Source organism: Pipra filicauda, unplaced genomic scaffold (genome assembly GCF_003945595.2).
Source record: "Pipra filicauda isolate LSUMZ 115617 unplaced genomic scaffold, ASM394559v2 scaffold29_size4552773_pilon, whole genome shotgun sequence".
NCBI lineage: Eukaryota > Metazoa > Chordata > Aves > Passeriformes > Pipridae > Pipra > Pipra filicauda.
Window position 1 is genome coordinate 2,214,197 of NW_024104420.1, and position 27,338 is coordinate 2,241,534.

At 41.9% G+C, this 27,338-nt stretch overlaps 1 protein-coding gene and 1 long non-coding RNA gene across 2 annotated transcripts in view; one reads left to right on the forward strand and one right to left on the reverse strand.

Annotated features, from left to right (window-relative positions):
- Window positions 1-1,176: 1,176 nt before the first annotated feature.
- PRDM6 (PR/SET domain 6) overlaps window positions 1,177-27,338 on the forward strand; it is a 73,081-nt gene continuing 46,919 nt past the window's right edge. The window contains exons 1-3 of the mRNA XM_027710322.2: window positions 1,177-1,247; window positions 1,851-2,384; window positions 11,766-12,073. Coding sequence (XP_027566123.1) covers window positions 1,859-2,384; window positions 11,766-12,073 — 834 coding nt within the window. The 5' untranslated portion in view covers window positions 1,177-1,247; window positions 1,851-1,858. The remainder of the gene's footprint in view (window positions 1,248-1,850; window positions 2,385-11,765; window positions 12,074-27,338) is intronic.
- On the reverse strand, window positions 10,720-18,399 carry LOC120323610. The gene is made up of 3 exons (XR_005564244.1): window positions 18,282-18,399; window positions 16,111-16,239; window positions 10,720-13,098 (listed from the first exon to the last, which is right to left on the reverse strand). It is a non-coding gene; the product is annotated as an uncharacterized LOC120323610 (long non-coding RNA).

Here is a 27,338-nt window from a genome sequence, read left to right on the forward strand (position 1 = left end):
TACAAGGCATACTAAGTACACGTGATATACCTAATAGATTATAGTTCTCGTCTGGTTTTTCATACGGTGTAGGAAGAAACTGAAAAAACCTCCAAACCTGTTAAATACTCACTGATGCGTGAGCTCAACAACTGAGCAGTAGAGCGGAAAACTTCTCAGTAAATTTCTAAGCAAAGTGGAGAGACAAAGTCGCTAGAGATGAGAAGTTTCTTGCCACAGGTTGCATTTCACTCCGGCATACTTCTTGCTCTGTGCTGTAACCGAGTACAAAGAGTAGGAGAGAGGCGTACTAATGGTACTGGGGGGTGCGAGGTCTGAGGAGGGAGAAACTCTGGGGCGGTGGGTTCCCTCAGCTGTGTTGGGACCTCCTGGCACTGGTCTCAGGTAGAAGAGGGGAAAGGGAGGCAGGTCATCCCAGCAGACACGTTAAGTAAAGTGGTTGGGACAGTATCAGGTCAGGGTGAGTAGGTCTTTAAAATCCACCCTAGCCCCCGAGGGGCAAAAGGCAAGCGAGGCAAGACCGCAGCTAACGGGAGGCTGGCCGCCTGCGAGGCGCTTCGGCCGCCGGGGCCGGAAGCTCCCGTAGCCCGGAGCTGGGGACAGTGCAGAGGCGGGGATCTCTCTCTGGACGGCGCCGAGCCATTGCTCCCCTCCCGTCATGATAAAAGCCCAGCTCTTCTCGGGGCGCTGTGGTCCCGGAGCTAAGGGGAGGGAGAGAGAGAGAGAGAGAGAGAGAGAGAGAAAGAGAGAGAGGGAGAGACGAAGGGTGGGACGGAGGCTGGAGAGAAGGAGAGAGGGAGGGAAAGGTAGAAGGGGGAGGGGGAGGGAGGGAAGGAGGAGGGAAGGGAAGAAAGGGACACCTTTAAAAGTTGAGCAAGGAACAAAGTGGGAGAAGTTGCCAAAAAAAGGGCTCTGTATTCAGGCTCGCTGGTAACCTCCCGATCCCTCCCCTCCCTCTCACACGCCACACACACTTGTATTTTGCGCTGTCGTAAAACCCACGTGTCTCGCCCGGAGCCTGCCAGAGCCGAGCCGAGCGCCCGGCCGCGACTGCGATGCGCAGCCACGGCAGAGGGAGCCCGGCGGCTCGCAGCTAGCCGGCCCGCCGGTACCCGGCACCTGGAAGAGGATCACCCCGCTCCCTCGTGGACAAAGACCAGAGAAGTCTCTGCTCTCCGTCCTCCTCCTGCTCAGGCTCCCGGGGCTGCCGAAACGTCCGCTCGCGCAGCAGCGCTCATCCCGCTCAGGTAAGGCAGAGCCGGGCCGGGCACAGCGGGGAACCTTCGCTCGGGACAGGACTCTGCCGGGCCTCGTCCTCCGCCTCCAAACGCCAGCGTGGAAAGCAGGAACAGCCGGAGAGAAGAGACCCGCGCGCGTATGCGTGTAGTTGAACTTTTCTCCTCCTTCTCCTCCTCCCTGTTGTCAGCGGAGAGTCGTTTGCTCCCGCGAGGAGAGGGAAGGGAGTGAAAGGGGAGGACAGTGCGTGCGCCTGGGACGGGGTGAGCTGAGCTCCTTGCGGGGCGGCCGGGGGCTTTCCGGCCACGGGTTGGCGTGACGGGATGCCCGGGACTACCCGGGTCCTACCCGCGCTCCGGGGGACAGTCTTGTCGCCCCGGCCACCACGGTTCTCGCGTGTCCTCCCTGAGGCTCTTCGGGACGAGATTTTCTCCTGAGGAGCCTGGCACGGGCAGGGGAAGTGGCGCGCGTACGGTCCCGCCGCCGGTCCCGCACAGCCGCGGCAGAGCCCACGCGTGGCCCGGCGTGTCCGGGGGGGACGCGGGGTCGGGGCAGCCCCGCCGGGGCGGGGCGGGGGTTTCACGTCTTCTATCCCCTTCCTTCCCGCTTTACAGGCAGAGCGATGCTGAAGCCCGGCGACCCCGGCGGATCCGCGTTCCTGAAGGTGGATCCCGCCTATCTACAGCACTGGCAGCAGCTCTTCCCTCAGAGCAGCCAGCTCAAAAGCAGCGGGGCCCTCGCCCAGCTTCAGCCGCCCGAGAGAGCCGAGCCCCCGGCTGATAGCCTCCGCCAGCGCCCGACCTCCCTCTCCTCCGTGTCCTCCTCCTCTTCCTCGTCCACTCCGTCTTCCTCCTCCACCTCCTCTTGCGTCGCCGCGGCGGCCGCTTCCCTGGCCGGCCTGACCTCTCTGCCTGTGACCCAGCTCCCAGTCTTCGGCCCGCTACAGAGCTCGGATCTCCCAGCCGCAGGAGCGCCCACTCCCCTGCAGGACAAGGACTTGTGCGGGGCCGGCAGCGGTGGCAGCAAATGCGGCGACCGTGCGGTCGCTCGGTACCGCTGCACGGCCGAGGAGCTGGACTACTACCTGTACGGTCAGCAGCGCATGGAGATCATCCCCTTGAATCAGCACACCAGTGACCCCAACAACCGTACGTATCGTGCCCCTTCTCGCAGTTCTCGACCCTTCATCCTCCGCCTCTCCCCTCACTGGGCCGTCCTGGGGACGCTCCAGGCTGGGGGACCGCAGTTGGTGCCTGCACCGCTCTCCCTCTACGAGGAGCATGCTTCACCCTGCCCTTCTATCCCTTGAGCTGTCTTTGAGTTGTTCCAAGTGGTTTCAGGAGATGGGCGGCAGCCCCTCGGTAGCAGTTTTTCTTGCCTGAGGTCCAGATCCTTCCCTGGAAGGCACGCTTCACCGGGAAGGCTGTGGTGGGGGTAGATTTCTTTTGGAGGCCTGCTTAGGAAAATGGATTCAGAAATGCTTCAGACTTACCAGAAAGGTGGTCATTTCTTACCTTACATATCTCACTCTGTTCCTACCTGGAAATCCCAGGCTTCGATGCATACCCAGAAATCAATTACTCCTCCGATCTGGGCAGGGAAAAGTTGCAGTTTTCATGCCATGGTCTAGGACAAAGTTTTCCTCCCTCTTATCTAAGAGTATCGTTTTCCTTTCAGACCTCGTTAACACGTCGCTGGTTTTAGTTTTCACCTTTACAGAAATGCATGACATGGTCATTTAATAAGAAAAACTGATTTCTAGACGAAAAAGTCTACATGAGTGTCAGAATTCATTTAGGACTTAGTGGATAGAAAGCGTTTAATACTGCTGCTGTTGCCAATTATACAGTCGGTTTTTGTTTGGTGTTTTTTTTGGGGGGGGAAGGGGGAGGGGAAGGGGTTGCCACTGTTATTAAACGTCTGTATCGATGAGAGGTCTGTAATTTTAGACTCTGGTTCTGTCTCTCCTTTGTTCCTATATCTGTCAATCCTATGCAACCAAGGAAATGAAAAGAACTATATGAAAAGAACTATATGAACTCCTAATAGCTCAACAGTTCTATTACTAACTTCCAGAGCACACGGATCTTCCCTTGTTATATCAGTGCACCATGGCTTCGGTGCGTGTACTTTTTTTTTTTTTGCATTGCTTCAAACACTCTCCTTTATACTAAGTTTTCTTAAAACTCTTTATTTTTTTGTTGTCCTTCTCAACTCCCGCTCCCTAAATGTCTATTTAAGGAAGGCTGTTGAACAGATAAACGATACCCCAAGCCAGCGATCCATAAACACACGCCCAAGAGAAACGCGGATTCGTTTAATTATATTTCAGATGTAGAGCTTGTTTTGAAAGTTTCCATGAAACTGTGTTGTGTGTTAATTAAATTGCCTAGATGTTAGCATAGTCTTGGGAGTTGGGCATACTTTGAAGAGAAAAGTTGAGTAGGAGTTTACTGGAGATTTTTCCCGCTTTCTTAACATTGCAAATCTTTCTGTATTGGATGTCGGCTTTGTTTTAAACGACTTCCTCATGCTTAGTTTTACCCTCTAGTGAAACATGTTCATATATATTTCTATTCTCGGGTGCAGAAAATGTGATCTCATAAATTACATACAGTAAATGTAATCCGAAATGCACTTCTAATCGCCAACCGAACCGTTCAGACAATACATGTTTTATTCTCGGAGCAGCTCCGTAAATCTAAAAGATAAAAGTTTTAAAAATAGAAAGGAAGATTAAAAAAAGGATTGTGGGGAGCATTTTTAAGGATTGAGTGGAATAATAGCACCCTGCAGAGTCGCAGGCGAAGCCTGAATATTTTTTTCCCAACCGCGATACTAAAGGGGAATTTGGGAAAGCAAACGGCTTGATTTGTCGCGTTCGGCGACGTGTGTGTGTCGCGTTCGGCTTCGGCTGGGACGGGGCAGCCCTCGCCGTCAGAAGCACGGGCAGGGTGCAGCCAGCGCCGTGTCGAGCTCTTTTTTTTTTTTTTTTTTTTTTTTTTTTTTCCCCCTGCAGATAGGTCTAAAAATTCTTATCATTGAACTTGTTTACAGGGCGACTGTCGCTCCAGCGGTCATTAGTTACCTCTCAGGGAAACTTTTAACGCGAATGTTTCAACCTTCTGGGGCCAGGTGCATTTGCTTTGGGCAACTCATGCCGTAAAAAAACCCCAATAACAACAACAACAACAACAACAAAGCCCCCCCCCAAAAAACAAACAAAAAAGCCCAAACAAAAACAACAAAAAAAAAAAAAAAAAAAAAAAAAAAAGAAAAAAAAGAAAAAGAAAAAGTAAACTGCAAATGAAAGAGTGCGGGAACTGCATCCAGTACCGTGCCGCGGCACTCCACGCACTCGGACTATCAGGGGAACAAGCAGCAGGGCACAGGCCTGGCTGACCCTGCGCGGCTTCCCGAGTCCATGGGCAGGCAGGATTTCCAGCCTCCTTGACTCCCACCCTCAGTCTCCTTTCTGCACCAGAGGTACCTGTTCGAGGGAAAGGAGGTGGCGGGCTGTGAGTGACGTGAGGAGCCGTCGACTTTAGTTTTTGTACTTGTTTGCTGCACTTTCATCTTCGGACAGCCCCACCAAGACCCCGAGACGGGCTGGCTCTGCCCAACTTGGTATAAACCCCCACCCGCCGGGACCGACACCCTTCCCAGAGCGGAGTCGCCGGCCGCCGGCTCCGCCGGGCCCAGCCCGCGCGCTGCGGGTGTCGGCAGCTCCCAGGCTTCTTCCCGGCTTCTAATCTTAGATGTATCTCCCTCGCCATCCGAGCGAGCGCCTCGTTTCCCCTACTTTCCCAAGCATTCCCCTTTCCCCCCCACGAGCATCTCCTTCTTCTCCGGGGCACCCCGCATCTCCCCGGTCTCCCGGGAGGACCCACCCGCTCGGGAGAAGCGTCGGCGAGCTCCCTGTGTGCCGCCAGGCGCTCTCCGTGCGACCGGCCAGCCCGGCGGGGCAGCGGGAGGCGGCCGGGCCCGTCGAGGAAGCCGGAGCGGTGGCGGCGGCCCTCCCGGCCCCCGGCACCCCGCCTGGCCCCGCTCCACAGCGCCCGGCCCGGCCCGGCCCCGGGCGACCGCCGCGGGAAGATGAATGGGCGGCGGCTTCCCCATAGGCACACGCCTTGATCGTCAAATATCAATGCATATGGCACGATCTTGGGCGAGGGAGAGGGCTGAGGGCCGTCACGGAGCTGCAGATTAAGCATCTGTGTGTAATTGTTTTAAATTGAAAGGAGGTTAGCTGGGGGAAAATAATAATAATAATAATAATAATAATAATAATAATAATAATAATAATAATAATAACAAAGGCAATTAAGAGACAAACCCCTAATTAGGGCCCTGCAGTCTTTACTCCCAGGGAAGTAAAGGGGATTATGTTAAAGCCCTGATAATGTAGCAGGCGGCTGGGGACGGTTTGCTTCCCAGCCTTGAATCTGGAAGGATGAGGGTATTTCTGGGCCCTGGGGGAGGGGCGCTCGGAAGGTTAGGAGGAGAGCTCCTAGGGTGAGTCTGGGTGCTGCGGGGCCGGCTTGCTCCCGTGGAGGCTTGCCCCTAGCTGCTGGAGAGAGGCTTTTTTAATGAGAAGTCTGAGACTCCTCTACCTTCACCAGAAAGAACCAACCTGCCACTATAATAAATACGCTGTGTAAAACTGAAGTGTCACGCGACCAAGCACTTTGCACGCCTCTTCCCATTCAATTTACAGGGAGACACTGTATATATAACATGCTGTGAAGTGGATCGGTGTGGAAAATATTTGGATTTTTTTTCCTCTAGGCTGCTGGTAACCTGTATGATTTAGCTATTTTACATCATTAGTTACCCAGAACCCTTAAATATAGCAGATAGCCATACATTAGATTGAGGTTAGAGAAGGTGGTGACTGTTTATTTAGGGTGATAAAATGGTCCATCAGCAGTAATCTCCATCGATATGTGCCACCAGGAGATGAAGGATGAGGGGACAAGCCACAATTAATTGCCCTATAGTTTTGTAGGAGAGAGTGGAGCCGGTGCGGACTGAACTTCGATCTCCTCTCCCAGAGCCTATTCATCATCTCTACATTGTATATGGGGGTCTCTCAGGGGCAGAGAGTGGCAAGGTTTATCTACACACAATATTCTCCTACCCTTCTCATACCTGACACAGAAATTCAATTCATTCATACCTGTAGCAGAAGGCAGGAAAAATTAAAGCCCACCTCCCTCAACACGCCCCCCACCCGCCTCTTAAAAATAACTTGAAAGCCGCTCCACAAGCAGGACGGCCGCCCTGACCCACCCCAGGGCGCCCAGGCGGCCCTCGTACATCATCTTCCCCCGAGGAGCTGGCGCGGGGTGTGTCTGACCCCCGAGCGGGGTCTCGGACCCCGCGGCGGATCTTGCGCCGATGCGGAAGCGGAGCGAGGGCTCCGCTTTGTCTCCCCCGCGGCGGCGACGCTCGGAGCCCGACCGGGGGAAATGGCGAGAGGAACGAGGGCAGCGAGGGGGAAAAACCCGGGAAGGGAGGGGGTCGGGCGCCCGGGGACCCCGTGCCGGCCGTGGGTCTCCACCCATCGGCGGTGACTCGGCACCCTCGGGACGCCATCCGGCCCCTGGGGCAGCAGGCTGAGCTTGGTCCCTCTTCCTGAAACGAGTATTCAGAATAAATAAGCATATAAATACAGGGCACCGGAGGAGAAAATGCATCTGTGTTTTGTTCTCCCGAAAGTCTCCCTCGAGTCAGGCTGTCTGCGAGAAACTGCTACTAATTTTGTAAAAGGAGGTTGATACCAGCTCGTTGATGAGGCAACTGAGGTACAAGGGAGGCCGTGATTCCCTGGAAAACTCCAACCCTCAGGAAAGCAAAGGGTACTGTCTCATCCAGCCCACCCTCCCACTTAGCTAGGTACACGGATCCAGACAGGGATACAGGGCCAGCTATGGTGATTTATACTTGCAAGTGAGTAATACCATGTGAAATGATGGCCACTTACACTGGATACCTGAATGCTTGCAGTGAATTATGAAGCAGAAGGTCAGAGGCCACGCTTCTTTAATACCGGCAAACTGCAGGTATCCAGTATAACTGCACCTTTGAAGCATATTATTGCTGAGACAAAAATGTATTTCTTTCATTTATTGTTACAGCTGGTTTACTGGTTACAACCCTACCTTTCACTGGCAAAAGCTTTCTCCTTTCAGATTTCCTTTAAAGCATGTAGTAGTAGTGATTTTTAGGTTGGATTAAACCAATCTAAGAGAAGAGTGTTTAGAATTTTGGTTTTAGTACTTTAAGTGTACTCACATGGAGTTATAGTGCTGGCATTACACTGTGCTCATTTTTATGGAGGCACATAAACAGTAACATATTTCAATTCTCCCAGAAGAACCATATCAAACAACTCCACTAGGAAATCCTTTAATTTTTTTCCTTGCTTCCTTCTTTCCTTAATCCTGCTCTCTACAGAGTATGAAGGTATAAAGTGAGGGACTGATCTCCTTCCAAAATGTTGGGCCATATCTGGCCCTGCAGTGGAGCGCTCCCACTGACCTTACCTTCTACATTTCCAGATTTTATCAGAAGACGCTCTGCTCTGGCTACAGTCCTACTTTCTTTTTCCATTTTCAGCAAATCCCTGAATTTTCTTACATTTCTCGCTTCTTGGCTGGATTTAGGGCTCGACTGATGCTATTACAGAGAGTGGAAATGTTAATTTCAGCTGTTCTTGGAGAAGGCCTGTACTCACACAGCTGCTCTTCAAGGCTGAAGGCTCTTCGAGGAGGAAGGGCACAGTACATCTCTCCTTGTTGCCTTGTGTGGAAGTTCTCTGGAAGGTTCACACTTGTACAAGTGTGCCTGTTTTATGTGAACTTCCCACACCTGCATGGGTTGCCATCCAGTTTGGAGACTCCTGTAATGTCAGTGGACCACAACTATCCCCCTCTCAATTCCCCTCCTTCCTTCTTTTCCATGTAGTATTAAGTGAGTTGGTGCATTGCATTCCATTGTTCTCTGCAGGATACATGAACATGAAGATGATGCTGTTGATTCTACCTGTGGGGCAGGGCAGTGTGCAAGTCTTGGAGTTCTTGCTTTTTCCTCCTATCTGATATTAAGGACATCCTTCCCTTGTCCTCTGAGTCAAAAGAATCCACTGCCTACAGTGCTGGTCTTTAAATGGATGCTTCTACATATTATGCAAGAGTTAGTGACAGAAGAGGAAAAGATGCACAGTAGCCTTTTTACTCAAGGCGTGGTAAAATGGGGGTCCACTCCTTATAACATTTATGAGAATTTTTAAAAATTTTATTTGTATAATTGCATAGCCACTAAAGATAAACGTATAAAACACGGAACTAAGAAGAAATTCAGTACTGCTTAGTATTAAAGACAGATTATCCCCCCCTCATCAACAAGCCATTAGCCAAAGCAGTTTCAAAAGATGTTCCATTTTCCAAATTTTCAGCTTTGGCAGGACAAAGGGAAAGGAACACAGCAGGGGATCAGATACTGTGGCTGCCAAGCATTAAGACATTACCAGTGTTTTTGGACAGTGGAAAATAAATATCACCATGTGTGACTTTCTGTAATAAATGACAGTGACACAGGGTTTGTTTATACTCCTTGACAATTTCTTAGTTTCCTTTTCTTGGAAATGTAGAAATAAAACGTTTAACCCACACTCATACCCACATATTGTCAGGACAAAGTGAAGAAATTCTTGTTCTGGGCAGATACATGTGTGTGCATTAAAAGTTATATATATGTTATGGCAGGATGCAGGAAATTGCCACTGAAATTGTCTGAACTGCATCATGAAGATGCCTTAGAATGTTTAATGTAAATTTCTCTGGAGACACGGTGTCTCTAAGAAAGCCATTAGTAATCAAGTACCTATGAGGAGAGTTACACATCTAGAAGATGGTCAAAGAGTGCAAACAGGTCAAAATCAGGGGCCTGTCCTGGGTGCTAATTGACGTCATGGTTAGACATCATCTCTTTAAGTCCTCAGTTTTCCTATCAGATGTTTTCTTTCTAACTTGCACGGTTAGATGCCAGATTCATAGAATCATAGAACCATTTAGGTTGGAAAAGATCTGTAAAGTCATCAAATCCAACTGTAGATTATAGTGTTCAGCCATAATCTGCTTAAAGTGTATCACATGCCAAACTATTTGGGATTTTGGGTTTGGTTTTTGTTTTTCTTTCTTCTCTTTTCCTATTTAAGATCCTTTCCTATGTGACCTCCAATGCCAAACTCCAGTGCTGCCCCTAGCATCTTTGGATATGCCGAAAACACAGGGGTTTTTGATGACTGGTTTTGAAGAGGAAAGGGAAGAAAAGATGCTGTGGTGATACCTCACTTTCCAAACTAGCTGTGGAAATAATAACAAAAAAACAAACAAACAAACAAAACACCCCGGCATGTACTTGCTGCCTTTTATTCATCATGCCTGGAACAGGCTGTTGGAATATCTGCTGCATAATAATCTTCTCTCAGGACCAGCCAGAAGCGTTTTCCCTGGGGTCCTGCAAATCTCATCCTCCAACCACCTCTAATTGACGTGTCTGAGTGAGCAAAACCCTTCTGCAGTTGCGGCTTAACCCAACAGAAGAGTCGTTTTGCGGCGGGGAGTATGTCTTTAAGGCTAGGCAAAATTTCACCCTCCAGCCAGAAGTGGTGTTTTTGCCAACATGAGGGCGGTCCCCACTAGGGGGCTTTATTCTGCCGTGCTGGCCAGCTCCTCTTCTTCCTGCCTCCTGCCCTGACCTGTTAGGGAGAGATGGCATGGGGAGAGTTTCATAAGGAGACCCTCTTCTGCAGGGGCACCCGTCAGAGTAATGCACAACTCAGACCTTGCTGGCTGGCTTTCTGCTAAGATCTGTAATCGATGATGCTGGTGGAGAACTTGGACAGACAAGCACCAGCATTTCCGGCATTTCCTGCATTTCCTGCAAGACTAGAAGGTGTAACGATTTTGAGGGAAATTAGCTTCCACATGTAAGTGACAAATATTTTCATGTTGCTGAATGCACCATTTTTGTATGATAGAATTTAAAAGAGGATGACAGGAAAGAGTGCTTAGGTAGCATGTCTGAAATTGGAGAATGCACACAGAACCCATACTTTGAAAATGCATATTTATTATCCTTTACTAGGTTTGACTGAATTGAGAGGAAGGTTTTTCCTTTGGAGGATCTGTAGGAAAGAGGTCTACTTAATACACAGTACATCCACCTCAGAAACAAGAACATCTGAGTCAGGCCCCCTGAGAATTGAAACTGTGGTTACAGGCAATCTAGCAAGTCTAAATCTGTGACATAGATGAAGAAACTCCAGCTTTTGTAGTGAATACTGTGTGCTGTTTTTATAAGAAGGGGTGTAAGCTCTAAAGATGTAGGACTTGCTATATGAGTACTATGACATAGTTATTGGTTTTTCTTTGTGTTTCTGGAATAAATTTATATGAAAACCTTTATTGTGCTACACAAGTGAAATGTGCAGAAGATGGTAACTTATTTCAATTGATTTATTGTTGTGTTAACTCAACGTATCCCCAGATTTCTTGAACATGAAACATTTTCCTGGAAGATGTACATCCATGGCATGTGCAATAGTGTGCAGTGGAAACATTTAACCAAAGTCTTCTTTTCTCAGGAAAGAAAAATGATTGTAGGATCTTCCCAAAACAGAATCACATTGTCCTTTATTAAAACAGTTAGGAAAATAAACATTTTTACAAACTGATCCTTTGTCATGGGAGTTGTTCACAAACCCAGATATGCTGTTTTTGGTGGTTTTTTTGCTGTTGTTTATTTCCCCCCCCTTCCCCACAGCCTCAGCTAAATGTAATAGGCAAAGAACATGCATTTCTATTCAATAAAAAAATATTCATGTGTGTGCTAGAAATCAGTAATATTTGCTACATAATTTCAGTTTTAAGATTAGATTTGGGTTTAAGAAAGTTAACGTCCATGCATGATTCAATTTGTCATTCATGAGGTTCTGGTTTATTTATTTTATTTTCTAAACAAGCAGGCATGTACACACATGTTAATGTAAAAAGCAGAGTGAATGTTCATTTAAAATAAGGATTAAATGAAATCCTGTTCCAATTAAACCCTTGGGCTGAGCTGTGGTGAGGCAAATGAGAGGGACTGGTAAGGCACTCTGCGCTTTAAAATGCCTTGCTGAAACACACTGGGGTGGTTTAAACGGGCTATTTATATTAGTCAAAAAATGAATCTTAAAAAACTATGTTAAAATAAATGAGTCTTGGCAGATCTGTGAACACACCAGACTTGCAAATTGTCTGCAGGGTTTCTGCTCAGCCTTTGGAATTTCTTATTTAGAGCTTTGGTGAAATTAGGAAAACCATCCAAAACAATGCACAAAGGGGCACGATGTGTGAGTGCTGGGCTGCCATGAAATGACAGGAAAAGTACAGGGATCTGCATGTTCTCGCCCATGGCACTGGTGATGGTGGTGGCCAGCAGCACCACACTGATGGTGTTTTTCCCTCTTTGCCCCTCAGGATGTGACATGTGTGCTGACAACCGCAACGGTGAGTGCCCTATGCACGGGCCCCTCCACTCCCTGCGCCGGCTGGTGGGCACCAGCAGTGCAGCCGCAGCGGCCCCTCCACCTGAGATCCCAGAGTGGCTCCGGGACCTGCCCCGAGAAGTGTGTCTGTGCACCAGCACTGTGCCTGGCCTGGCCTATGGCATTTGTGCGGCACAGAGGATTCAGCAGGGCACCTGGATTGGGCCCTTCCAGGGAATCCTGCTCTTGCCAGAGAAGGTTCAAGCAGGTGCCATCAGGAACACTCAGCATCTCTGGGAAGTAAGTTATCATCTTTCCTTCCTTGTCAAATTTAATAATTTTGAAGTAGACCTGGAGTGCAATTGTGTGTAGTAGTAGCACTGTCCACTAGCCATGAAAAAAAGCAAACAAACCCACAATTTAAGTAAGCTGAGCAAGCAGATTTGAAAATGGAAACAATGCAAGCAAAAGCCTTGCTGTACTAAAGGTAGCCAGAAAAACAGTGGATACCACAGATATCACAGTGGTTTACAGAAGAGCAGATTGCTGCAGATGCTGTGATGAGGAGTAGAGAGACATGGCCAGAGAAGTTTGAAGCTTACAAAACCCAGTGCTTTCTACATTTTGACCTGAATAACAAGAGCTGATGGAGCTCTCAGATCACAGCACCAGCTGTATCATCTTAGAGTAGCACTTGTGGATTGAGATGGTATACTGCACCATGGCTGTGACCCACAGGCAGTCTGAGAAAGCTGCTGAAACAAAGGCAGGGGTCTATTCTACAGCCTTGCTTTTTGCACAATGAAGGTATTAGCGCTTGTTCACAGTGTAGTTCAACTCTGGTGCTGTACTGACTGTGCATTCCACTAATGATGCTTCCAGTGCTTTCATGTGAAAGCCACTTTCACATCCCCTCCAATTTTTATTTTTTTCTTTAATATTTGTCACTATCTTAAAGAGGGTAACAGTGATAACTGCTAGGGAAAATACACGATCCTGGTGTGTCAGAAACAGCTTACTTTCTTCCTAGTGTCTTCCATTCATTTTTCATTTATGCTGAAAAGTGTAATTTTTTAGTTCTGCTTAGTCGTCTGTAGCTGCAGCTTCTGCTCTCCTCGAGACTAACTGCTACAGTGACTCATAGGAACATGTCCATAAATCTGCAGGTGGTATTTGCTCATCAAGACCGAATCCGAATCTTCAGAATATAAGGAGTCCATGAAGATGCAAAGAATGTTTTTGCTGTCTTCAGGGAGTATAGAGTAAAAGTGAATGGATTTTTGAAAGATATTTGGTGGTGTGGAGCAGGAGTCCCCGTGCTTTTCCTATATGCAAACAAATAGTAAAGAACATGTCAAGGTCTTTGTCTCAAAGTGTTTACCCAAAAGACCGTTGTGGCAAGGAGATTTTCACATTAAAGAGTAAAAGATTAGCCTCAGAACACACTCAAAAGGTGCTCAAGAAAGCTGGATGACTTGCAATCATTGGAAGTTTTGTTGTTGCCTCCAGTGGAGATGGAATTTCTCTTGTATAGTATATAACGATGATTAGGTCTTAAATCTGTTCCTACCAAAGCCCAGTGATTATAATGAGAGAATTTTGGGATACGTTATTAATCAAATATTTTTTATGGGACACTCAATTTTGGAGGCTTTATTTTAATTGTTGAGAGGGGTATTGTCATTTAGACTATTCTAATTAACAGAACATATAACAGTAAAATGAGCTTGCCAGATCCACAGACTACATAAAATATTGCAATTTAAATAAAATAAATGGTCTCAGAGAATTTTACATTGTCCATAAATATTTACATTATCTTTTTTTTTTATTTATTATGAGTCAGTTTTATGCAAGATAAATTTCAAATCTTGACAATATCTTTTTTTTAAAGGCAAGAATTTTTAGTCAGATTTCAGGGTAACTTAAGAACTGTTTTAAAACAATGAAAGAAAAACTAAAAGCAAAGAACAAAAAGAAGTTAAGCAAAAATAAGAAATAGTACTATTGTGGGTGTCAGATTCAGGCCATCAGCAGGTCTCAGCTGAGTTTTTTTGTGGGATTCCTTTTCTGTTCTTAACGCACAACACAGATTTCCTGTTGGCCAGCAAAAAGAGTGTGTGTCTTTTAAGTGAATTATCTTAAAAATAATAATTAAATTTAATTTATTATTAATGTATTGTTGGGTGGCTCATGGTCTTGAATTATTTCTGTCTTGAATTAATGACAAAAGCTGTTAGCAAAAAAGCACATACTCAAAGCTTTAGCTAAAAGTTTTGGCTGTTTCTCATTTGTTTTGACTTTCAATTTGGTGTGTTTTATATATCACAGAACAAATGTTTAATAAAGAAAAATTTAGTGAAAGTAAGTAATCAGAAAGTGTGTGTGATTTTACAAAACCTGACCTATGAAAATAAATAAAAGCAAATGAAAGTATGTATGTGAATAGACTGTATTCTTTTAGTCTGTATGGTATGGGAGTGTGGATTAAATCACTGAAAATGAAAAAGGAATGACTCATCACTGTCCCTTTATAATTTTGTGGCTTTAGTCAATTCTCTTCCACTAATATTTTCAAGATATCTGCAAATACAAGTCTGTCTACAGATTAGTTATTCAGCATTAGGTCTTGATGGACCTTATAGAGAGAACTTCTCTTTCTTAGTATTGCAATAACTTTTTAACATTTTTCTCTCAGCACTTTAAAGTCAAGTTGATAGATATTTATTTCAGTTTACAGTTCTTTGTTTTCAGTGTACACCAGACAAATAGAAATGCTATTCCAAAGACTTTCAAGAGTAGTTACTGTTTTGGTGCCTTTTTTTAAAACTCTTTGTTGTGGGAAACATCAGAGGCACCGCATTTAATGTATAGCTCAATCTTATGGAAATATGCTTCAGTCTGTGTGCACAAGTGTTCCCACCATGCATTCGATGTTAGCTTTGTATGTAATCCATACAGCATAATGTACAACAATTCAGAGTAAATTACATACCATTCCATTACCTCGCAACAGGCCTTGACACCTATGGGTGTTCATGAGAAATTATAGAGTTCTCTCACAATCATCTAAGATATTTTTTTATAACTTACAGAAAGATAAGCCTTTTGGAAAGCCAAAAATATTAGTCACTTTCAGTTGTAGTGCTTTTTTTTCCCCTTTGGCCCACTTCTAGTCAATCCAGAGTTTGCTTGTGTTTTATAAAAATACAATAAACCCTGATTTGTTTAAAACAAAAACAGGACTGGGTGTATTAAGTAAACACTCTCTTTGGTAATACAGGCATTTTTTCCAGCAGTGCTTGATAATATTTCTGATCCCCCCCATTTTTTTTTTTTCTGAAGTAGTGAGAATAATTCTTTTGTTATTGCAAAGCAAACAAAGACTTTCTCAGCAATTAGGTCTTACTGATGAGAATGAGATAATTTTTCCCTAATGTGTTTTCTAATAAAGGAGTGAAAAGGCACACTTGATTCCAACATATATGAAAACATTATCTCAATTATTAATGTGTCCTTACTCCCTGGAGATAAATTAATCTAGTTGCACATGGTTTCCCCTTTCTGTTTAACATCAAAATTTAATAAGAGCAGACTTAAGGAAAGTATAAGATATCCACTTAAATTCTATTAGAAGAAAATAAAGAAGTTTAAAAGGAACTACATGTTGGTAGTTGCAGTTTTTCAGGCTCCAAACTTTAAACTGTGAATTCTGGAAACAGCCAATTCGTAAATGGTCTTTTCCCCTGCAAATGCAGTTTAGACGAAAAAACTTTTATTGACAGACATATCAAAGGATACAGTCTTACAGTTTCCTTTTCTTCATGTACCCGATAAAGAGTTTGCTGTCTTATTTACTCACTTATTTATTTATTTGGTCAGAGGTCAAATAGTTATTTTTTTCTTAGAATAGTCCAAGAATGTCAAATATATTATTTCACTTTATTTTAACTTGACTTAATTCAAGGTTAGCATTTCTGGGAGAAATGCTTTTTCATATGCCACTTTTCTTACAGGCATGAGCAAAATATACATACATCAGCGAGTTCATCAGTGAATACAAAGTGGTAAACCAGCATAAATGATTTTTCCCTTAATCATTTCTCCCCTCCCCTCCCAAATTAACTGATCCTACTAGAAAGGGTGCATGTCATCTTAATAAAGTACCATTTGGGTACTTATTGGTCTTTTTGTGTCTCAGCTGAAGTAAAAGAAAACATTGTCTTTGACTTCATCTGGACCAAGAATAGGCAATTTGCTGGGATGCATGTTGGCCAGAGCCCATGCAGCAATACTATACATTTCTAAACAAATTAATATGCACAGAGAATCCTTACCTTTCAAATGAAGCACTCACTCCAGCTGTGGTGAAAGATTTGTATTCAGATTCTCAAGCCTGTAGTTTTGGACTAAATTCGCTGTTACAGCAAAGCACTGGGGGATAGAATTATGCGCATGCCGTCGTTCTGTTAAAGTGAAAATTATGTTTCTCAGCAATCCATCATCTAGTATTCTAGACTGCTTGTCAGCCTTGCTTCAACGTTGTCATGTTCATGAAATTCAAATAATTTTGTCTTGAAAAAAACCCTTAGTAATACTACTATTATATCTTAAATTATGCAGAGTAACAGCTGGTGCTATTCTGTTACTTTCTTGTTTTGCCATTTCCGTGGATTTTGCATTGTTTATCACCCTTGCATTTATTTTCCATTGAAAAAGCACAATAAATTTTAGTTTTACATGGATTTTAAGTTCTCATACTGCCTACTGGAAATATCCATAATGTTGTGTTCAGTAGCTTGCTAAACTGTAAATTCAGTATGAAGTGCCACAGCTTCCTTAATGCGTGTATCCTAGGAGAAAATTGTGCTAAGCCATTACAAAGCAGCTTGCTATCATTAGTACTTCTGGACGACTTAGTATCACATTTTTCCAGATAACTTCTGTATGTTACAGATTCCTTTCTTAGGGTCAATGCAAAGTTGGTTTGATCACGAAGGTATATGGGAAGTTACTTTATATTGCGTAATTTTTGTTCTTAGAAAAGCTAAACTAAACTTTGATGTTTCTTTTAGAAGCCTTGTGATTTTTTTAAGACTTCTCACACATTATCTTCATGTATCTCCATGTTTTTGGTATCTTCATTTGATCTACAGAATGATCTACAACAAATCTTCATATATCTACAGTAGATGTACAGATCTAATGTACGCCTGGCAGACAAATAAGTCTAAGCACACATTAAACAAATCTAATTTAACATGGGGGCAGATTTTCTATTTCACAAAGTGAAATTTGGACTGAAGTTTGGTGTTTGGAGTTGGATACAGCCCCAGAATTTTAGCAGTCTTACTGAAAATAATAGTTCTGTGGACTGCATGGAACATGCACGCGTCTGGACACACACTATCCCCAGAAAAAAAAATATTTTTTAAATTGCCAGATCATGCAGGGACTGTCTGTTTTTCCATGGCACATAATCTCACCTTGGAGATTTCATTATGTAATATGCAAAAATACTGAAGCAGAACACAAATAAATATAAAAGCTCAATTCTGTCCTTGTTTGACCACTACCTTTCTGCATAGCTGAAAAGTGATCAAATCACCAATATTATGGAAATATTTGACCTTTTTTTTTATTAGTTAATAAAAGCAATTTCCATTGTTGGATGAAATCTAGTTTGTAACGCCCCAAATTAAAATTAATTCATGACACCATTAACAGTTAATTATTTCTACTGACTTTTGATACAAAATTGGTGCATAAAAGCAGTACTTTAATGTCCTACATGCATGTCCCAACAACGTTATGTACCTCATGCCAATAATGTATTTTTTACAGATTTGACAAGGTGAAACTGCACTATGCGCTTTTCCAGGTGGTGATGCTCAATATTTTGCAGAACTGTCTCAATCACTGCTCTGTGGGCTTTTGTCCCCCAGATTCCACGGCATCAAATGTGCAAGAACTTTAAAGTGCAGACCTTTGAGCAATTGCTTAATGTAAAAGCTGGAAAATTCAGCCCAGGGTATACTTTCCCTTCACACATTCGGCACCTTTTCCAGATAAGTTACAGAATTCCATTATCCAAATTGTTACACATGTGTGACAGAGGTTGACCTTTAGTCATGTCAATCCTTTTTGTGTAGGCCTCGGGCTCCAGCCTAATGGCTCAAAGCCTGATTTACTCACTGTAATAAGGGCAGGAGGTCGAGCAATTGTCAGCTTGCCTGCTCATACTCGTTGCAGAGCCTGGTTGAAGGCTGTTAACACAAAGCTTTTCAAAGTGAATTTACAACCACCACCACTGACACAGGCCAATCAGTACACCATAAATGTCAGGTTAGTGAGATTGAGCAGTAAGTAAAGCACTGGCAGCCCACTATTGGCTGAAATCAATTGCTCAAGGTTTAACTGAGAATAGCAATCCATGTACAACTAAGTCTGCAGAACCGCCTTGAGGGTGGAAAACGACTTGGAGGGTGGTTTAGGTAGAAATACTTACCAGCCACAGCCGTGGCATCATGTTCTGCTTTTTTGTTTCCATATAAACTGATGGCATCCATGGTCAAAAAGTTGTTGGACCTGCCTCTTGGTTATAGAAATAAGATAGTTCTTTTTTTTTTTTTTTTTTTTTTTTTAACCTATGGGGAAAAAAAAAAAAAAAAAAAAAAAGGAAAAAAAGGAAAAAAAGAACAAAAAAGGTAAAACAGTGTGCTGTCTTAAATGGACAAAGAAAGCTAGGAAATTTTTTAGTGTATTATTTCAGTAATACTCTACTATTTTTAGTCCTCAGTTCCCAGAGGGCTTTTTCATAAGGAAACTGTGTTGTTTTTGCTGTTGGCATGTAACTGGAAACTATCACAGATTTCACTAATGAGTGATTATGTACCTGATGGTCTGAATATCCATGAGACGTAGTTACCCACAAGACTGAATGTTTTTATCATTTTGTGTAGTGACAGCTTGGACAACAATTCATTTGGCTTTGAAAGCATCAGCATTAAAATGTAGAAATCCATTAAAATGCTGTATGCCAGGATTTATAAATTAGGCAATTTCCTTGATTATTGCAATCATTTACAAAATTGATTGTCCCAGTGTGGTACAGGCAGATTTCAGCAATGGTCATTGACAACAAGCACATCCTCTAATATCTATACTCATTGTTCCCTGAAAGAAAAGCCACTCTACTGTAAGGTTATTCTCCATCTCAAGGTCAATTATGCATTGAAAAATCTACTAATGTAGAAGATCACACATCTTTAAAAGAGAACCACATCAACCATTTATAGACTGTAATGATAGCCCAAAGACTTATTTTTAATTCTGTTTGTAATTTCATTGATGGCCAAGGCATTCACTGGAATCTGTAGTGCATAAACTTTTTGTGATCTGCTATTGAAAGGTAAATAATTTTGGCAAATTGCAGCTGTAAATATTTATTTGATTGAAGATTTAAAATCAATAATATGTTTTATTTGTTGCATCTTAAAGTTCTAATTAACCAATAGATATAGTGTCCAGTAACTTGGTTTGGGTCAATTATTTCTGCAAGACACAATCAAAACAATATGTCACAATGCAAATATGCTCTAGAAGTTTTCCTATATTAAAACAAATACAATAAAGCCACAAAGTGCTAACCACCAACCACAAAACCACAGTGTTTTCTACTTGCGTGGAAAAAAGCAATTTGCATGGTAAAACCCTATAAATTCTAAAGCTTAAAATGCAAGTGATTTCAGGAGATTCTTTTGCAAACTGTACATGACATCCAGTCATAGCTGACAAAAAGCTAATTTGTATTGGGCTTCATGCATATTATGAGCTTCCAGGACTAATATCCTGCAATTGTTAATTAGTCCTTGCTCAGACAAGATAGCCATTGATGTCACTAGGAACTTTACTTTAATGAGGTCTTCAGGTATGACTGAATAACACAGTATCACTGTAATCACAATTCTTAAATTATTTTTTCCAAAGATAGGCCAACCATTCTTTCAGATCTGCAGAACCACTTGCATATTGTCTGCCACTGTCCATACAGCAACAGCAGAATGCAGTTGACGTAAAGGTAACCTTGTATAAATGCATTCACTTGACCTAAAGATATTATTTTACCCTGAAGAAAGGTTGTGTTGCCAGTGACCATGTGGTAGTGCATTGTGTTTAGTTAGATTAGTATCAAAGAAAAAATGGAAAAAAGTTTGCAACTCATAAATTTATTGTTTGTACTACATTGCATATTTGTTGCCTGGATTTAACAAGATGTACATAAACAATTCTGTATTTTATCAGTAATTCAACCTCATACTTTCTGTACAGAGACCTACTGGTGTATAAGAAGGGAAATTTAGTGACCTGAGGGCATTTGTAAAGATATTTCATATGTGGAACCAAAAAGTAGGAAAAAGTGGTTTGACTACATGTTTCTAATGAAATAGAGGCCATGAAGGCTCTGTTGTTCGTGTTGTTCACTCGTAATTTGGAAATAGAGTAATGGTCAGTATTTATCACAATCCTAAACTAGAAATCTGATATTAAGTGAAGTGTCATCTGTTAAGCATAGGAAGTAAGCAAATCTAGGGTTCACTATTTTTACCTAGGCTAATCTTTCAGTTGTATAAAGGTCAGTGTTTTGATATTTTTAAATATTTTATGTGTTTTTGCCTGATGCCATGTCAGCATTCACTGTGGAAAGCAGTCTTTCAAAAGAAATTTTACAGCAGTACGGATTAGTGACTGATACTATTTTTAGATGATAATTTTACGAAAAGGGCTCATCACTGAAGCAAAAAATAATTTTGGAAAAAGAAGTGTTTTATTTTCTATATTGTATTTCTATTATTTCTTTTTCTGTTTCTGTTTCTATTTCCTTTTTAAGTTGTCTTGAATGCTGTCTCCATTTCCATTGCTCCAGTAAAAGAAGATGAATAAAATGGACAATTACTTGGACAAAAATGAGAAGTAGTTTTGTACTAGGTTTGTGTTAATTAATTTTATTGTGACCAGCAAGGTTTCAGTGACAGCAAAGTGACATTTGTCCACGACTAAAAAATTATTTGTCTTTCAGAATAAACATTCTGAGAAGATTTGACTTTTGATGGTAAAAACCCAAAAACTATTAAAAAAAATTTGATTCTCACCCACTACAAAGGGCCATTCACCATTTCAGAGCAGAAAGACTGGTGTACTGGTTGGTTAGGTGTTTTAGATGCCATGTATTTGGAAAATTCAGTATGAAACACTAACATCTAGTGAATATAAATATGTTTCTTTTTAACTAATGCAAAAATAACATCACAATACTTAAACAAAACTAATAAATTCCTGGGAAAAAAAAGTTTGATATTTAAAAATATTTGCTTTTCATCCAAAGGTGTAAGTTACAGATTAGTTTGTGACCAGTTCTAACAGAAATGCACAAATAGTGACAGAGACCTGGAAATTTCACTGAAGGCTGCTGTAACCCTTTGGGGCAGTTATCAAAGTGTACGCTAAGACCTTAGCTGTGTTTTCAGCAGTGTCCTCTTTTCCATGGACCCAAACCTGTGTATTGTTAAGTACCATGTCCTGGTTCTGGCATTTTGGTTCCTTGATAAATTTGAGGTCTTGTTTCTGTGTAGGGACCAAAACTTTCCACCCCACTGGACCTCTTTTTTTTTCATGGACAAACTCTGTAGAGTTTAATTTGCTGTGTGTCTTTCAACATGTTTAAAAGTCAGGTGAGGAGTTTAGAAAGATTGATTTCTAATGAAATTTTATCACAAAGATAAGCAAAATGAAGATGAACATTAGTATTTTCTCAGACCACACACTAAGCATGAAGATGTTTAGGAAAAAAATGGGTACCATATTGATGATCAAATCTTTGCATCAGTGTTGTCTCATCTGAATTTCATTCTCTTTTCTGATCAAACCAAGATCACACTCACGTTACTTGGAATAACACGTAGTATTTTAAGAATATTAACGTGTTAGCTGGTTTCTCCAGAACGGTACTGACATTTCCCCAGTCTAGGGATTTGGTGAATTTCCAACAGAGAAGACTCTTCAGAAGAAAACTTGTGGCCTGAGCTCAGGGGTGTCTGTAGCCCACCCTATGGCAGAGGCACATGTCAGAGTAGTCTACGTATCTGAGCCTGGGTGGGCTCAGAGTGTAACTCCAGCTGAGTAGCTATTTGACCTTGGGGTCTGCCATTCCCAACAAAAGATGGCTGAAGGTCAGGTTGAGGTCTGTAGGCTCCCTATCCTCCAAACACTACATTTGTCTGTCTCTTTTCTTAACCTTTGTTAGTTTTTGTTTACTTAATAAGATGCTAATTTTCATGCCCTAATTACGCAAAAGTGACATGACCCAGAGGCAATAGTGTGGCAGAAGTTTTACCTCATTGTCTGAAATCAATTTTTCTTTTACATTTGAAAGGCTAATTTATGTACAATTTTATAGTTTGCTGCCAAGCCAAATCAGATGATTTCTCATTCAAAGATATAGTAACTGTCATTTTGGATCACTTTAAAGGCCTTGGTAGAGTCTTAATCTGCTTAATCCTTCATTCTTAGTTTATATTTCTTCCACATTATTACTTATCTCTTCTGAAATCTCACAGGTCTTCATATTATACTTTACACTAATCTTTCACACTCTATGGCCTGCATGTCATGGTGGCTGTATTTATGATCAGAAATAGCTAGCAGTGCCTCTCAGGATGCTATCAATCACAATTTGGAATAACAATGATAGCCACTGAAGAAGTTTGTGCAGTGCATTCTGCCCTCTCTGAAGCTGAGCAGCACATGGCTCCTGTACTGCACCCAGACACTGGTTGGTGGGCAGGTTAGGAAAAACGCCCCTTTCTCTGTCCCATTTGACTTTCAATCGTCTGTTTTAAGGGACGAAATGCATCAAGAATTTAAACTTTCTTTTGCATCCACAGAGAAAGCAGCTGGATACAGTGATAGATAAGTTAAAGCAATTCCATTTCTTGGCAATAATTTATTATTAGAGTCAACTTGGTGAAGGTATGGACCACCATACCTGCCATTGTGTCTGTTTCACTATTTTTAAACTTTTCTTACTTTTGTTTTATTAATGTCTACTTTTTAATATTTTTATTTTTATTAATTTCTTATTAATTTCTTATTAATTTTATTATTTATTACTGTAAAAATCTGAAATTAAAAATGCTTTTTGTGATTTTTGCTCAAAAATATGTGCATTTTTCTCAGTGCTTCCTGCAAAGGGGAAAATATTCTGGCATTTTCATTCTGTGGGGAAGGTGATTTTATTTATTTGGAGAATTAACAGTAAGCTTGCTGTAGAGAGCATCCATTCTAACTGTCATCAGACATTAACTGTGGAAAAAAGTTTTCTCTTTGAAAGGCAAAGCTGGACTGGATGTACATTAAGATTTTGACGTTTAATTCCACTGCTTTATTAAAATAATGCTGCAGCCATTCCTTTCAACTTGGTATTGACTTGTCTGGTAAATCTCTAACAGAACTAATGTTGAGAAATTTCTATATAAGAAAGACTTTGTAGTTCAGCATCCAAGGATCAGATTGCCACAGACTAAAAGTCTGACTGAATTTCTCCCTCCTTCATGCTCTTTGAAAGTCTCAACACGAAAATCATAAAGCTGGATATGTTTTTCTCAGCAAGTTCATCTATATAGGCTGAAAAAATGGACCTTTAGATTATAGGGAAAATTGGGGCAACAAACAGATGCAGGCTGCTAAAACGGTGTGTTTGAAGAAGATGGAGGGCAGGACAGCAAGGCAATGTAATGCCAGTGAGTTCGGAGAAAGAGCTAGGGCTTTCTCAGACTATGACTCTTGGAGAAGATTACTGCCATTCTTTCTCTTTGTTCCCAAAGATTACAGGTAATTTTACCACTCTCTCAAAAAACAGGCTAGACTCATCTCATGAACATTACAGTGCTATCTATTACTCAGGTTTTTTTGCTGATGCTGTCTAATGATGAGCTGTGGATGTCCCACAGAAAGTCATAGGCAAAATATTAAAAAATGGTAGCATCCAGAATTAATAATTTTCACCTGCATGTTCTCATGATTTTCTGCTCTGGATTTTCCCCACTCTCTTGTGGATAAAGTTAAATATTTTATCTGCTTCGAGATTTCAAAACCTGCAAGTACTACAGAAGATAGCCTTGTGAATATTCTTGAGCATGCAAAGCTTTTCTCAGACAGCATTTAGTGTCCTTAGCATTGCACTGGGAAATATGGTATCACACCAAGGGTGGACTATGGGCAGGCACATCTGGGCACAAGCTTGGTGTGTCTGTGGTCTAAGCTGACCAGACAGAAGCTTGCTGTGCTCTGTAAGCCATGTGGGAGTGTGTCTGCTAGCACAGTGCAACGTCCAAGGGAACAAGTCCTAGCACGGTTAATTGTCTTATGGGCTGAAACCGGATTGTGCCCAGGCAGTGTTTATCATAATTAGAGTGAGCTGTCTCTCTGTGCCTTCTGACATGAGTCTGTTCTGTGCCTTCTGAGAAAACTTTTTGTGATTATTTGACCAACATCTAACTAGATTTTCTGAAAACTGAAAGATAAGTTAGTCTTCCACTTTAGCTGCAGGTGATTTTTCCTAGTAATAATGCTGACTGTACTACTTAGTGGGGTGAAGTCAATCAGGAGCAAATGATGGAGTTGCAAATGCTAGAGGAGGTCTTATATTGCGTGCTTTATAATAGGGTAGTTTTGCATATATACACAGGCCAAGTCAGTTCTAACATTTGCTAAAACTACTTCCAAATCTTATGCTTGAACGGTTTCATATTAATGACTTGAAAACTCCCAGCAGACTTCATTACTTAAGCAAAGCAAAATGAAACAAAACAAAACAATCAATTGCTATGCCTAACTACAATCAACTTCATTAGAAGATTCTTCTCTTGAGTGCATGACAGCTATAAATAGTACAAATGGACGCCTGGGCACTTAAGCTCATACTACAATATCACTGCAAAATTCTGAGCTTTCATTTACTCCTTTCAACTTTGTTGGGAGCTAGTGATGTTGAGGAACTTACAGAAAACATGCAGTGGCTTCCAAGATCAGGACTCTCAAGCTTTGTCCTCATATCAGATTGCAGGATTTTTTTAGGTATTTTCATTCTATATTTCATGGTACTCTGTACTTGCTAGTGAATAAAAAGACTCAAGTGTTACTTCCCATCCAAGCAAAACCAAAAACGCTAGGAGTTCTAAAGAGGGGCAAATATTTTAAATTCATACATCTTTTAAACTTTTTATCCTGGAGGAGTCTGTTGGAAAGGCACCAGAGGACAAGAAGAGAGAACTTGGCTTTTTGCATGAGCATAGGAATTTATGTTTGAGTTGCCCATGAGCATTATGGCATTTAACTCTGCAGCAGAAGGGTCAGGGTAGCTATAAATTGTATAACATCACTAGTATCATGTGACTGAAATATCTTTGAAAAGTTACCTTGTGTCTAAAAACCACAACTAGAGTACTGTGATAAAAGAGTTTAAGGTAGCTGTGGTGGGGATCAGGCTTTCTGGAAAAAAGCCTTTGAATACAGTTCTTCATGGAGCTTGGTGTACTGCCTTCATTACTGAAGATGTTAAACTTGATTTGACTTCTTGGTGTGGATACTTACATATGTAAAAGAAAATCCAACATGGCAAATGGGATTTTCTGTTCATGGGATAAAAAAAATACCATGACTAGAAGCTGAAGCTGAAGTTAGACATAATGCCTTTCAAAAGAGGAAAGTAAATATGTTTTGCAGTAGATAAACATATGAATATCTAACCAAAAGAGACTGCTACCTTTGTCTTTTAAAAGGTCCTTAGATGTGTCAAGTTTCACATCTTTGGGTTCGATGATCTCAACCTTTCCCTTCACAGCCTAGGAAACTCCAAAACCTTTGCTTTACCTCCTAGGCCATGCATGAAGAGACCAAGACTGTCTACATCTTCCTTGTAGCACTTTGCACAAGGATTTCATCTTCAGTGGGGTGCTTTCTGGGAATTTCTTCCCTCAGCTGCCCAGGTAGATTATGTTTTCTCTTTGCTTTTTTGGGTGCCAGACAATTACCGCAGGGACTTGGGTCAGGGACAGTGGTATGAGGTGTTAATCTTTCATTTCACAGCTAGCACTTAGTGCCCTAAGCTAAATGCCACTGTCCTTGCAGGCTTGTCACAATCTCTGCAGCTTCAGGTATGGTTGTCCTGGCTTTCTCTGGGCCTCTGGGCATTTCTTACCTTAGCAATTCTCTGCCATTATGGGGGTATCAGGCACTCATATCACTCAGTCCTTATGCATGTACTGGTCCTCCCCCTTTTTTCTTGGTCTTTTCCTGTATAGAAGTTAATAATCTATGAAGTGTAGTCTGGACCAGATGATTGATCAGTCCCTTCTAGCTTTGAAATCCATAAAACTATGAAGCCAACCAAGAAAAGTCACTGTGTCTGTGTAAACCTTATCAAAACTGAGCTCTGCTCATTCTCCCAAGTAAGAGTTTCTGTACTTATAAATTCCTCTCAGCCTCCTTTTATGACAGAGTGCAGTGCATCAGAGGAGTTGTCTGATAAAGATGGGGAGAGAGGAGAGGGATTATTATAAAAGCTGGCCATGTGGCTCTGCCCGGAAGTCTGCATATTTCTCTTATACATGAAGTGGCATATACAGACTGCAGCTTAACCCAGAGCTCCAGAGAAATAATAATGTGGAAGAAATAGCAACAGTAGCTCTGAGTTTTCTTGCAATGCTCCTATAGAAAGAACACTGAATGGATGTGCAACCATATACTGCAACCCCCACAGCTGTCACTTTGGCAAACCTTTTGATGAATTGGATCTTGATATTTACAGAATCTATTAAAATACAGCCCATCATGTGTTTGTTTATATGTTGACAAGATGATGTACACCCTGCAGGTCAAGGGTGATGTGAACTGTTTTGGTGTTCCTGTCAAAGCAGCTAAAAAAAGAGCATTTATATAATTTTTGTAGAATAATTGTCTAAGAATGTAAGAGCAACATACAAAATTCTTACTTTGAAAAAAAAACTCTACTGATCTGACACAAAAATCTGAACTTGTTATCAATCAAAAAGACTTTCTTAATTCTTCCCTAATATGTTAGAAAATTGGCAGCTCAGATAGAAAAAAAAATAGCAAAATTAAACAGAAAGGAATTGATTTAACTGCTTGGGTGGGTATCCAGTACCATATAAAATTTTCATTTGGGCTTGTCACTTATTAAATACTTTTTTTAACTAATGAGGCTATAGAGCACATACAAATCTTCGCACTATTTTGCTATAAATATTGTAAGTCAGAATTAGCTTTATGAGGGTATCAGATGTATTTCTTTGAAAATAATTCATGTATGTTTGATTTTTCTCTTGCAGTTATGAAGCAAAAATACTTTCTGAAATTAAATCATGTCAATCTAGTTGTCCTCACAGATATACCTTGCAATTCCGGATGCATCTGTACTGAGGGTGTTACCTGTGTAAAATTAGACCCCAAACTCATAGGCTGAAGGATTCCAGAGAATTCTTCCAGC